Below are 12,667 nucleotides of genomic sequence, written 5' to 3' on the forward strand. Positions count from 1 at the left end.
GTACACTCTAAGCTAGTAGGTAGCCTAGCACCATTTCCTAATATAAGTATTGGAGCCACCATCATTAGCTAGTTAAAGATGTTTAAAAAGAACAATTTTATTTCAGTACTTCTGTAAGGCGTAAGTCATATGGTACAATAAACCTCTTAGTTATATATGTCTAATTTATTAGGCACAACTCAGACTGGCACACCTATTTTCTAAAAAAATGACCAGCCTGAGGCACTTTTTATTAGAGTGGTGGGTCACCATCTTTTATTTTCCCAGCAATCCCTTATGATAGAAATTGTAGGGATTAGAACAGGGGTGGCCAATACGTCGACCGCAGTCTACCAGTCAATTCCCTTGAAGTTCTGGTAGACCGCAAGCTGCATAATTTAACTGCACAATGTGTGGCTCAAAGAGGAGAATGCGTATGTACGGCACATCTTTTCCTCTGGGTCAGTATTCCCAGATGCAACGTACGCATTGTAAGTTGCATCTGAGAATGCGCGCCTAGAGGAGAAGTGCACATAGAACTGTGCTGCTACACACAGAAAGTAGCAGCACAACTTACTTGCCCTGCCCTGATGTAAAATAAATTTGGCCTGGGATAATCCCTGTCAAGTTATAATGTTGGTAGCAAACCCCACTATTACTGAACAGTTTAACACTCCTTGCATTGAGCAGCAGTTACATTTGTACAGCATGCCAATTAAAAGTGAAACGTGTTGTATTGTAGTGATGTGCAGTAGTGAAAACTTGCACTCCAATGCTCCACAACCATACACACACACTTACAAGACTACTTGCCGGGTAGATGAGATACTGACAGCTGCAAGTGCTAGCACAGCATGCATGCACAGCACAGCACTAGCAGCTGTCACTACTGCACATCACTACTACTACATACAATAGATGGCGTGCTATTTTTATTATGGTAGATCTCATCATGGTGGCCAGGCGGCAAGAGTAGATCACAGGGTGACAAAGTCTGGGCATGTTTTGATTAAAATAACTGGAGGGTGAGTAAAATTGTCACCCCTATGCAATTTGTCTTTTAAATAGATAATATGGAAAAGTATAAAAGGAACTAGTTATCTGTGTTAAATATATATATATAAATACACAGTATATTTTCAAACAATCAGGGAGAATTTTGTATGCAAAATTAAATTCACACAAGCTTTATAGTAAGTCATTTTTTTGTTAACAGCAGGGAAAGAAACTGAAAGCAATTAAAATATATCCTTTAATTTGTAAATGCTGTTAGTTTTTATTATTATGATTATAGTATATTTTATTCTATAAACCACTCAATAAAAGAAAATGTTCTAAATGTGTAAAATAAAAAGTAAAGCATCACAGTTCTCAGCCTCGAGTGGATACATGCATCTTGTGTTGATTCTTAAATTTGCTTTTCATTTATCTATCTATCTTGTGATGCCACATGCTTCAATACCATATAAATATAACATGGAGTTCTGGTATTTCTAGTTCCAGATTTACTGCCTGTGCATTGAAGGTGTTCCGTTTGAAAATATTGACTTTTCATTCTGTCTTCTGGGCCCCTAATGTGTTAAGGAGAAACGTGAAGTTTGCTAGAAATTACATTTTTTATTTAGGACACCTTTTCCTTAAAACTTAGAATGTTTACAATAATAAAAAATGAATGATATAAACTCGTTTGGAATGGTTGAATCACTAAGAGATCCTTTCTTGCTCTAGATTGTATTCCTCAAAGAACCTGTCTGTATAAGGCTTTCTAAAACCACTTCTAACATTTACAGCTTGGATCCACTAGCGTCCAGTTCACGGAACAAAGGGTACTTTTTGCTGAGGCTCCACTTGGACTCACTACTCACAAGACAGCCATTCTTCAGAACACAGGGCCAAATCATGCATACTTTCAGGTAAATAGAATAAAGTCTTGCTGTTTGATCCTTTATTTCAGAAACTGGTGGGTATTATAATAACAGCATAGGAACAAGGAAATGATGACTGAAACCTGTACTGAACTGTTACTTAAATAGCATGTTTAAGTATATACCTGCTTACATTGTCGGACTGGGCCACCAGGATACCAGGAAAACTCCCGGTGGGCCCAGGTGTCTGTGGGCTGTCCTGCTCACCCAACCATTTGCCTTGTATACCTATACCATGGCCATTACTCAATACTATATGAGAAGAAACAGAAAAAATGGAGGAAAGGATAGATAATACTGTGCAAAAATAAGTAATTAAGAGACTAAAGAAAGTAAGGGGGCCTACCGTCCAAGGGTTTTCTGGGGGGCCTTTGGCACCCAAGTCCAACACTGCCTGCTTATGGACAATTTGCTTGGATACATCCTAATGTTTACCTAATGTTAAGTTTAAGTTAAGTTTTATTTTAACATATTTTGAACACAGTACATCGCTGAGTACAAACCCCTTTAAAAGTAGAGTCCTGTGGGTCTCCCAGGACCCCTGAGGGCACTTTTACTTTTTTACATGCTGTATGAGTCCCGAGTGGGGTTTAGTTGTTTAGAATCCAGGTTATTGTGACTGCGCCACTAGTGAGAGCCAGATGTCAATCAGCATGAAGCCTGTTTCCCACTAGTGCTATACCTGTTATGACTTTGTTTTTCCCAGGACTCATGAAGGTATGCCAGAACACTAGATGCACAGTGCCCTTTTTTTAAAACCCTTTTTCAAGTGGCTGTTTAGTAGTAGTTACAGCAAAATTTATTGTCAAGAGCAATTGTAAAACATTCTGTGACATATCTTGTTATTCATATTTAGATCACACTGTAGACTTCAGTGGATCATTTTCATATTGAATTGCATCTGGTTCATTACTTCAGAATACCATTTTCTTCATTAAATGGTTTAATTAATTAATTACGGCCAGTAGGCCGCATTGCATGCCACGAGGAATACAATCACTAAATAGCCACAAAAAACAAAAAAATCATAAAACAATTGATCAGTTTGCATTTCCATTTATAATTCCATAAAAACAACATTTTAAACATTTGGCATTTGGTACTTTTTATTTTTGCAAACCATTATTCAACAAGTTTTTGAAAAAAATTGTAGCTCAATACCTATTTATTTCTATATTTTGTTTTTGCAGGTTGAGGATGTAAATCCATTGCCTGGCATGACTGTAACACCATCTCAAGGAGTTGTACCCACTGGTGGATATACCACTCTCCAAATCTTTTTCACCCCAGAAGCTGTAATGAAGTTTGACACCAGACTTGAGGTAAGCAGACCAAATACTTTCTTTCCAAGTTTTGACAACACATTTTGGTAGCAGGCACATGTGCACAGGAAACCTACCAGTGGTCTCGTCCCAGTGTTCATGGCAGCTGCCAAACCTTGTTGCACTGGTAACCAGTAAGGGGAGGTAAGGGGATGCAAAGAGTGTTGTGTGAGCATTCCAGGCTTATAAAAATGAAAACAAAAATATGGAAGTTTAGGCAAATTTACTACAAACAAGCAAAAGAAAAGCAAAAAAAGATTTATCACTGCATCCCAGGCCTTCTTGTCTCATTAGGAAGTTATTCTGTGCAAGTGCAATTTTTAAAACAGTTTAGTTGATGATCATAAAATTGCCAAGCCACCATCCCATGTGAAGGTAAACCTCATATGATGGTTCTAACTACCTCTGGTGGTGGAAATATATTAGAGAATAGGACCAGAATCCCTCTAAGCTGGCACAAAAAGCATAAATGTAGGGTTTACATGTCCTTTAAACTGTGTATTAAGACTGTAGGTGTTATAACTACAATTATTAATATATTCTCTGTTTAATTTATTTAGGTGTCGGTGCGTAACACAAAGCCTTTGGAGTTGAGAATTGGAGGATTTGTTATACCTCCACAAATAGAAATTTCTGTTGTGAGTATCAGCTTTACCACAGTAAACTGAATTTTGCCTAACGGTTTTCTCCAACTTTATTATGTTTGAGTACAGTGCAACTTTAACCCAAAACCTAAGTTAGCGTGAGTGGTTATTGTTTTTTTCATTTAAGAACTGGGGTGGTGTTGTACATGTTGCTACAAATAGCAGTCTTATTTGTTTAAGTTATTACCTCCATTTACTCCTACACACCTTCCCCTAGGGACCATCACACTTTGGCTTAAAGGAAAACTATACCCCCAAAATGAATACTTAAACGAGAAGGAAAGGTAAAAACTAAGTAAGCTTTATCAGAAAGGTCTATGTAAATACAGTCAATTCTGCACTGAACCCTCTATCAAAAGAAACACAGGATGTCTTGTCTCCATTTTTGTAAACATGTTGTGTGACTGTGTGACTTCCTCTCTCAGAAACATCCTTAATTCCCGTGGCCAGAGTCTGCCCAGCTCTTTCCTCTCCTCCCCCCCCTCATAAGATTGCTAAGAATTCCCCCCCCCCCCACCCTTAGGAATGTGTGATCTCAGCTCTAACACTAGAGCTGGAGCAGGAAGCTATTTAAAATGGCAGCTGCAATCTTAAGCAAACAGAGAAAGCTTCTAAGGCTCTTTACTCAGGTATGGCAATGCTTTCTACAGGATAAATATATTGTTTTAGGTGGCACTAATGCAGCAAATCTATTGGCAGTAAAATGACAAAATGACTTTCCTTCTCCTTTAAGCAAAAGATAGTTTATATCTTTTGTGATGGTCTGTGTGCTTCCTCAGAGATCACTTAACAGGAAATAATGCAGCTCTTACTTTAACGGGAAGAAGTGTGAGATTCAAAGAGAGAACTTAGTCTATTAATTGGCTGATGTTACCTAACATGTATGTGTGCCCTTGGTCTGTTTGTGTACTCTATAAATCATATAATCCCAGGGGGTGGCCCTTAGTACTTAAAATGGCAATTTTCAATTTAGGAGAACCCAATGGCACATACTGCTATTAAGGTATATTTTTATAAAAAAGGTATATTTAGATGAAGTTTTACATATGAACTATTTAATGCTAAATATTTTTAAAGAGACCTGCATGGGCTATAGTTTTTCTTTAACTTTTCTCTGAATAATAAAGCATGCATAGCCTACATTCTGGGGAGCTGCTCATTAGTTTTTACTGAACGTGATTACCCTGGGAATGTGGGTTATTGTTTATGTGCCCTTTTTGGCAAACACTTTACCTTTTGAATACCCACATTTAATTGGGGGTGAGATGCAGATCTTTCTGTTGCTTAATTCACTACTTTACAAGATTAACAATTTTAAAAATCCATAAGTGCCAGCTCATTAGCCCACCTGTGTTATTACAGGTTTAAAACCCTTTGGATAACAGAAATCATCATTGTATGCAGATTTAATTTTATTTTCATGTTAGTGCCGTGTGTGTGTGTACAGGCGACATGTAAAATACTTACCAAATAAACTAGCACACTGTGGAAATGTATATGTAGAAAGTACACTTTTTCGGTGAACATGATAAACTAAGCCAAATGTCCTGTGTGTTTAATAAAACTAAATGAAAATAAATGTATATTATAAATGGCTTACACTCTGGTTGCTTTAAAAAATAACCTTAAAATATTTTTGCTTTGGGATTTAGGTGAAATAGTGACTATTTTTCATGCATAACCTTGGCTTACTAGAAAAGCCATACATATCAGGAGTGCTTCACAAAATGAAACAGGACAGAATCATTAACTTCTAAATAACATGTCAGATTAGAAGGGCAACGCGTGGCTTGTTGCATCAGGTTGATGAGAGTACAGAACTCAATGCTGGCAGCATCTTAAGCTTCCGATATCTGCTCTGTCCTTAATCAAATAACACTGCAAGGCAGAAAACAAGTATTATTAAGATCATTATTTAAATAACATAAGCAAAACAAAAAAAAATTACCTCAAATATCTAAACATGAAAGCAAGCAAAATAAGAAACTCTAAGGCAATACATTAATTCTAACACTTATTCTAAATAAGATGCAATTTTCACAGGTCAAAAATTATGTTCTGGTCCCTGTGGTGCACCCATACAGTGCCTATTGTAATATTACAGACAGTGTTTGCTCTATTTATCAACCCTTTCCTGACTGTCAGGAAAATTTTGCAGATGAGGCTGAAAATGGCATAAAATAAAGTAAGAATAAAGTAGAATATCGCTTTCCCATTGATTTATAGGGTATCTCAGCAGGTTTTTTGGTGGTGTTTGCCTGTCGAGCCTTTGTGTTTATTTAATACATTTCTCCGAGTTTTAAAAACTTCTTTGCAAATACAGATAAAACTGCATTTTTGCAGCGATCTTCTCAAATCACAGAAACAAGTGAGATGATTTATTAAAATTCAAAATTGCATTTTGCTGTGATTCGAGAAAATGTTACATCTTTAAAATGATGTAAGAGACATGACTGATTTGGTTTCAAAACCTTTCAGGCTGCATTTATTTTAGAAGAGGTCCACGTTCACTTTTTCTTTATTTTTTTTTTCTAGAAAAATTAAAATCTGTTCTCAGTTTATTACCACTCCTGTCTAGTTATTGGCAGTAGATTTATTAGTAAATATTTTAACATTGTTTTCTCTTGTTCCAGAGCTCTTTCCTGTTTCCTGGGGTGTATGTAAATTCTACTCAGGTTATACCGTTTATGCTTCAGAATAAAAGTGCTGCGCACGCAAAAGTAGAGTTTGACCTTAGCAAATACCAAGACTTTTCCATGACATTTAAAGATGGATCAGGTACTTGAACTTAAATGTAATTAATTGTAGCATTCAAGAAAACCTTTTGAAATTAGAATCATCAAGGTATGGGGGAAAACATCTACTTCATAATTTGTAGTGTTTTTGCACAATGTTGGCCATATTGTATAGTACTTTTTTGTTGCTGGCACACTGAATTTAGTCTAATAAAAACTCTTAAGGAAACTCTAATGGCCCTTAAAAGAGACGTCAAGAGATGTTTTTGTTTTTTTTAGCCTAAAACAAATGTATCCCATTAAGTTCATGAGAGAATATTATATATTTCCTGATGCACATAGATCTTCCAGCCATGTGGCTAGCTCAGGCTCAACCAATAAATTGTAATGCTGATGGCACACTGGCTATTTGGTGTGCTGGCATGTTTCATCTGAGCCATAATGCTTCTCATTGGTAACACTTCACAGTGAGCCTAATGATTTGATTGATATTCATGGACTGGAAGCTTTTCTGTTTACTAAGAATTATATTAATTCAGAAAAATGTGTTCTTGATGCAGATTAATTATTTACAATGTTAAATTTTAAAATGTTTATGCATAAGGTGGAAAAATCAGTCCCTATTTATTGTTAACAAGCCTACTCACAATTTTGCATATTATGTGAAAATAATTTTTATCCGGGTCTGATAGCCAATAGTAAGCAATCATTGGCATTTACTGGTCACCTATTTATAAGCTTACATATGATTAATTGCTATGGGTTAAGACAACTTTTGCAAAGTGGCACTTTTTTTTTTAGAATTTCAGTTTTGGTAAACTAATAGGTATTTGTGTGCTTGTTTTAGCAGTTGAAACTGACCCATTATATCCTCTTCTGTATATTGTGGAGTTAGAAGAGAAAGAATCCCTTGAATGCTCTCTTCATTTTAATCCCAAAGAAGTAAGTATGGGTATTTTGTATATGCTTAGATATTTCAGTCAAAGGGAATGTTATGTGTGCATGTAACTTTACATTACAGAAATAAATGCCATCTAGGCACAGTATCACATCCGTATGCACCCATTCCATAAGGCTCATGATATTTATTGCATTACTAAATGGATCTCAATGCTCAGTTGCTTACCTCTTCATACATCTGGATATAGAGAGGGGGGATCAAGTCACAAATTAAACCCAGGCTCATAGAAAAATAAAATAATTACCCTTCCTGTGCCTGTGGAGCATGTTAATTCCCTTCAAGCATGGCTGTTAGTTTCTAATATTTTCACACTTAATACAAAATATTAGTGATTTTGTGATGCATAACTGGAGACTTGCTGTCCATACACACAAAGAAGCTCAACCATGTAACCCATTAAGGATGCACAGTTGTTACATCCTGTTGGTCATCCCTGTGGAATGTTAATTTTTAAAATGATAAATTACTTTATACATATTTTTACAGATGTTAGATTGGCTTGTAATTATAGAATATACACAGTTTTATGAAGAATGCATGATAATTAGATGCAATTCATTATACCTGTATTTCCCAAGAAATGCAGAAACTTAAATGTATTCTCATAATTATCTCTTAATATTTAAAATGCTTAAAGTTTGTAAATCTATTCTGAAAACTTACTTTAACGTACACTATACATTTTAATACAGCTTAAGTAAAGGGAATGCTACTTATTTACTGGCAGAAGCCTTGAAGCACATTACATTTGTCAGTGATTACTATTGCTCACTGCATGATAAATCTTTAAGATTACTTAAGTGGATAAAGTCATTTTCATGTTTTTGAAACTTTATAATGTTTCTTTAACTAGGACACATATATTGTATTTTGTAATAGAAATTAATACAATTACTAAAACCTCTTGAAAATCAGTTTTGTGGATAAATAGATATTTTGTATCACAGATATTATTTTCATATATAAACATGATTTCATAATTTAGCGACCCATATAAATCTATTCTGTGTATATGTACATTATATGATGTTTACAGTAGAATGTGTAAAATTAAGAAATTCTGTTTACTCTACGTGACCAGGATAAGCCTTATAAGACATATGGAGAATTGTATTCTAACCAACCCCTCACTGTTCTTCCATACCTACCAATGTTAAAAACAAAAGTCTTTTGAACAGCCTGCCTGATATGCATAGGATTGCCAAAATATGTGGCATGTAGAGACCCCAAAGCTAAAATAGTGGATAATAATTGTTATGGCTGTCATATCACCTATTGCATATTCAACCCATTGCCTGCATTTTATTTGAGGTAAAGGCACTATAAATGTAAGTTGACCTCTAAAAACCATGTATTGTAAATTACACATACTGACAAACTCCGAATGATTAAATATAACTTTCTGCTTCAGACTATCAAAAACATTGATAGAGTTAGTGTTTTCTGTGAAATTTCTGAAACTGTCAAAGCTTAAATGTTACAGCATCTTACCTTTGACATGTCATTAGGTGCTAAGATAATACATCTTGAATATGAATGCCAGGGTCTGCTTATCAGTTGTATATCCAGTATGTATAGGATTACAAAACTGTGTGGCCTGTAGTTTTGATTGAGTTTATAGCAAATTAGCCTGTATATGTGGCTAGAGGCACTTTGAAGAGAACATTCTGTACATTTAGAAGAATGGAAATTAATCTGAGGCAAAGTCCTCATCTTAACTCATGACAGGAGGGGCCTACATCTGGCCAAAATGTCAGCTTTCCTGATCTATATATGGACCAGGCTTGGTCAGATATAGATTGAATAAGGTTTACCCCATTGAATATATATATATTTGTTTTTAACGAGCAGTCCTTGTCCAACTGACTTTTCCAAAAAGGAAGTGAAGTGGACTATATATATATATATATATATATATACAAAATGCAGGATGAAGAGCACACCAAAGTTTAAATGCACTACCTGGGTGCCAGAGCAGCAGAATTAAAATAGAGAATACAGAATGTCGGCACTCACAGGATTTCCACGAAGATAATCACTGGCAGTCAGTCATGTTTAAAGGTGCAATCAGGTGGAGTTTATTGATCCAACGTTTCAGTTCCCTACTGGAACCTTCGTCAGGGAAGCAAGTGTGTACACAGAGCCAAAGTTTAAATACATTATTTGGCGCCAAAAGAAGTGTTGCTAGGCAACCATACAGTGTAAACAAACAACAAAAGGTGAGATAGTGAAGAAAGAATAAAGGAATTTATTTACAAACCATTGCTTGGTGTCATTATTGTGCCGGATATTACTTAAGCCCAGAGAAGTGATAATCGTTTGCAGGGGATCGTGCGTGTATAAGCATTCTGCTGAGAGCCGCGCTGTCCATCAGGTTAAGGCACCTCTCTCGTAACCCCCTGCTGCTTCTCCTTAGCAACAATACTTATAACCTGGCGCAAGGTATTCTGGTGTGCAGTGCCTTTCCGCCATGGCTCGCATGGAGAGCCGGTGCGACAAATTCGCTGCCCATGCTGGGCACAGTGGCATACAGTGGGTGCCGGCTGCGGTCTGACATCGCTGGTTTCAGCCAGAGGTGTCGACAGCCGCACCGCAACCACATCGGAGTATGAGAGGGCTTATGGAGGCATAATAGGGAGCGCCCAGGTCGCACAGTAACCCCAGTAGGGGATTTAAGAGTTTGTGGAGGCACATAGAGGGAGCGCACAGGGAGCGTAGTTGTAGAGGGTAATTCTGTACCCCACGCGGGGCCTGTCAGAGGGAGTAGGTGCATATATCGGAGCGAGCTTCTCACACAGAGTTCAGTGCTCGTAGTAGCACAATCTCATAGAATGGTGGGGTACACCTGCTACCCCGTTCAGAAAGAACAGCGTCGGGTACACCTGCTACCCAGTTGCTGTGCCAACGTAGTGTGGGCAAGGATTGTATCCTGGCAAATGAACACCCCGGGCATAGAGGTTTGAAAGGAGACAGGGAAAGTGTAAAGAAAGGAATATGTGCAAATATATATAGTATAGTTAATGACAGAAATATGGATACATGTAGCCACTTTAGGTGGAAACCCTAAATGTCAAAGAAGTTACACATGTAGTGTCAAGTTACTAGCAAAATTAAAGATACATGTTGCCAGATATCGCCAAAACATTAGTGTGTAAAAACATGGATCAAACAGTCCAGAAACAGAGAGTCACGCAGGGAGCAATGTACACATCCAGTAGCCAGGTGGCCAAGACCTGTTAGTGTCCCCGGAACACACACTATCACAGGAGAAAAACCTTATAGAGCATGGAACGAGGAACAATGTCTAAATAAAGCAGCCAAGTGGCAGAGTCTCATTAAGACCCCTAGGGGTCACACAATCGAGTTTATGAATCCACCTTGATTCCCTTTGTAGGAGAGCTTGGTCCCTGTTGCTGATAAGGGGGGTTCTATCCTTTTATTGGACTACTCCTACTATAGGGACGTGTTATAGGGACAGCTTGCGGACACGGAGACTTATAGAGCCCTCTCCGGTGACCCGACTCTGAGTTTCAAAAAAGAATTAGATGGGATCTTACTTTCTGCCCTTAATGTTGGGTGGCTTACCGAGGATTCATCTCAGTTTATGATTACGGAGTATCCTCGTATCCCTATCATCTATACTCTACCAAAGGTCCATAAATCCCTGTCATCACCTCCTGGGAGACCCATCATCTCGGCTGTGGGTTCCCTTTACCAGTCAGTTTCGACCTTTATTGATTCACACTTACAACCCCTAGTCAAATCCATGTTATCATATACACGGGACTCCACACATGTGATCCAAAGACTAAAGGACTTGGGTGACATCCCTCCCAATAGTATCCTTGTAACAATGGACGTGAAAAGCCTGTATACCATTATTCCACACGAACTTTTTAGATTTAAATATCTTCAAAACAGACTCAGGCTTGGGCACAAGACTTTTTAGAAAACCTACTGACCGTAACTCTATTTTACATGCGTCCAGTCACCACCCTCCAGCTACAATTAGGGGTATTCCCTTTTCTCAGTTTCTACGGGTTATTAGGAATAACAGCTCATCTGACACGGCTAGGATCCAACTAAGAGAAATGTATGAGAGATTCTTGGAACGGGGGTACACAGAAAGCCAACTAGACCCACAACTCCAAAAAGCACTTCTCCACACACAAGATGGACTACTACAAAAGACTACTAAGAACAAGACTCAGTCGACCCCTTTGATTTTCACAACAACGTACAACTCCACTTCAACACATTTATCTCGAAGCATCCAGAATAATTGGCCAATGATTAGCCAAGACGAGACTCTGTCCCTGTATCAAGCTAGGAGACCAATGATGGGATATAAAAGGAATAGCAGCTTGCGGAACCTTCTCGTCAGGACTGACTTCAAGGGTCACTCCACCTCCCCTACTAATTGGCTAACCTCACAGAGGAAACTGGGGTGTTTCAAGTGCCCCGATTGTGTCACATGTAGATGCCTACTGACGGGACCAAACTTCCCTCACCCACACACGGGTAAACGTTTCAAAATCAATCAGACTAACATGCACTTCGGACTATGTGGTATACATTATCTCCTGCCCGTGTGGCCTCTACTATGTGGGCAAAACCATTACCACATTACGGGAACGTATAGGGAACCACCGCTCAGCAATAAGCAGGGCCCTCAAGGAAGGCAAAGCAGACCAGCCGGTTGCTAGACATTTCCTTAAGATGAAACACTCACTCCCAACCTTTAGATGCATGGCAATCGACTTTCAACCAACCCTCCTAAGGGGAGGCAACAGGGACCAAGCTCTCCTACGAAGGGAATCAAGGTGGATTCATAAACTCGATTGTGTGACCCCTAGGGGCCTTAATGAGACTCTGCCACTTGGCTGCTTTATTTAGACATTGTTCCTCGTTCCATGCTCTATAAGGTTTTTCTCCTGTGATAGTGTGTGTTCCGGGGACACTAACAGGTCTTGGCCACCTGGCTACTGGATGTGTACATTGCTCCCTGTGTGACTCTCTGTTTCTGGACTGTTTGATCCATGTTTTTACACACTAATGTTTTGGCGATATCTGGCAACATGTATCTTTAATTTTGCTAGTA

At 38.1% G+C, this 12,667-nt stretch overlaps 1 protein-coding gene across 2 annotated transcripts in view; it reads left to right on the plus strand.

Annotated features, from left to right (window-relative positions):
• Positions 1-12,667, plus strand: part of cfap47 (chromosome X open reading frame 22) — a 214,872-nt gene that overhangs the window by 26,340 nt on the left and 175,865 nt on the right. For both annotated transcript variants that reach the window (XM_012957626.2, XM_012957627.2), the window contains exons 18-22: positions 1,770-1,892; positions 3,095-3,226; positions 3,787-3,864; positions 6,504-6,648; positions 7,453-7,547. In XM_012957626.2, the coding sequence (XP_012813080.2) occupies positions 1,770-1,892; positions 3,095-3,226; positions 3,787-3,864; positions 6,504-6,648; positions 7,453-7,547 (573 nt within the window). The remainder of the gene's footprint in view (positions 1-1,769; positions 1,893-3,094; positions 3,227-3,786; positions 3,865-6,503; positions 6,649-7,452; positions 7,548-12,667) is intronic.

Source organism: Xenopus tropicalis, chromosome 2, assembly GCF_000004195.4.
Source record: "Xenopus tropicalis strain Nigerian chromosome 2, UCB_Xtro_10.0, whole genome shotgun sequence".
NCBI classification, from domain to species: Eukaryota; Metazoa; Chordata; class Amphibia; order Anura; family Pipidae; genus Xenopus; species Xenopus tropicalis.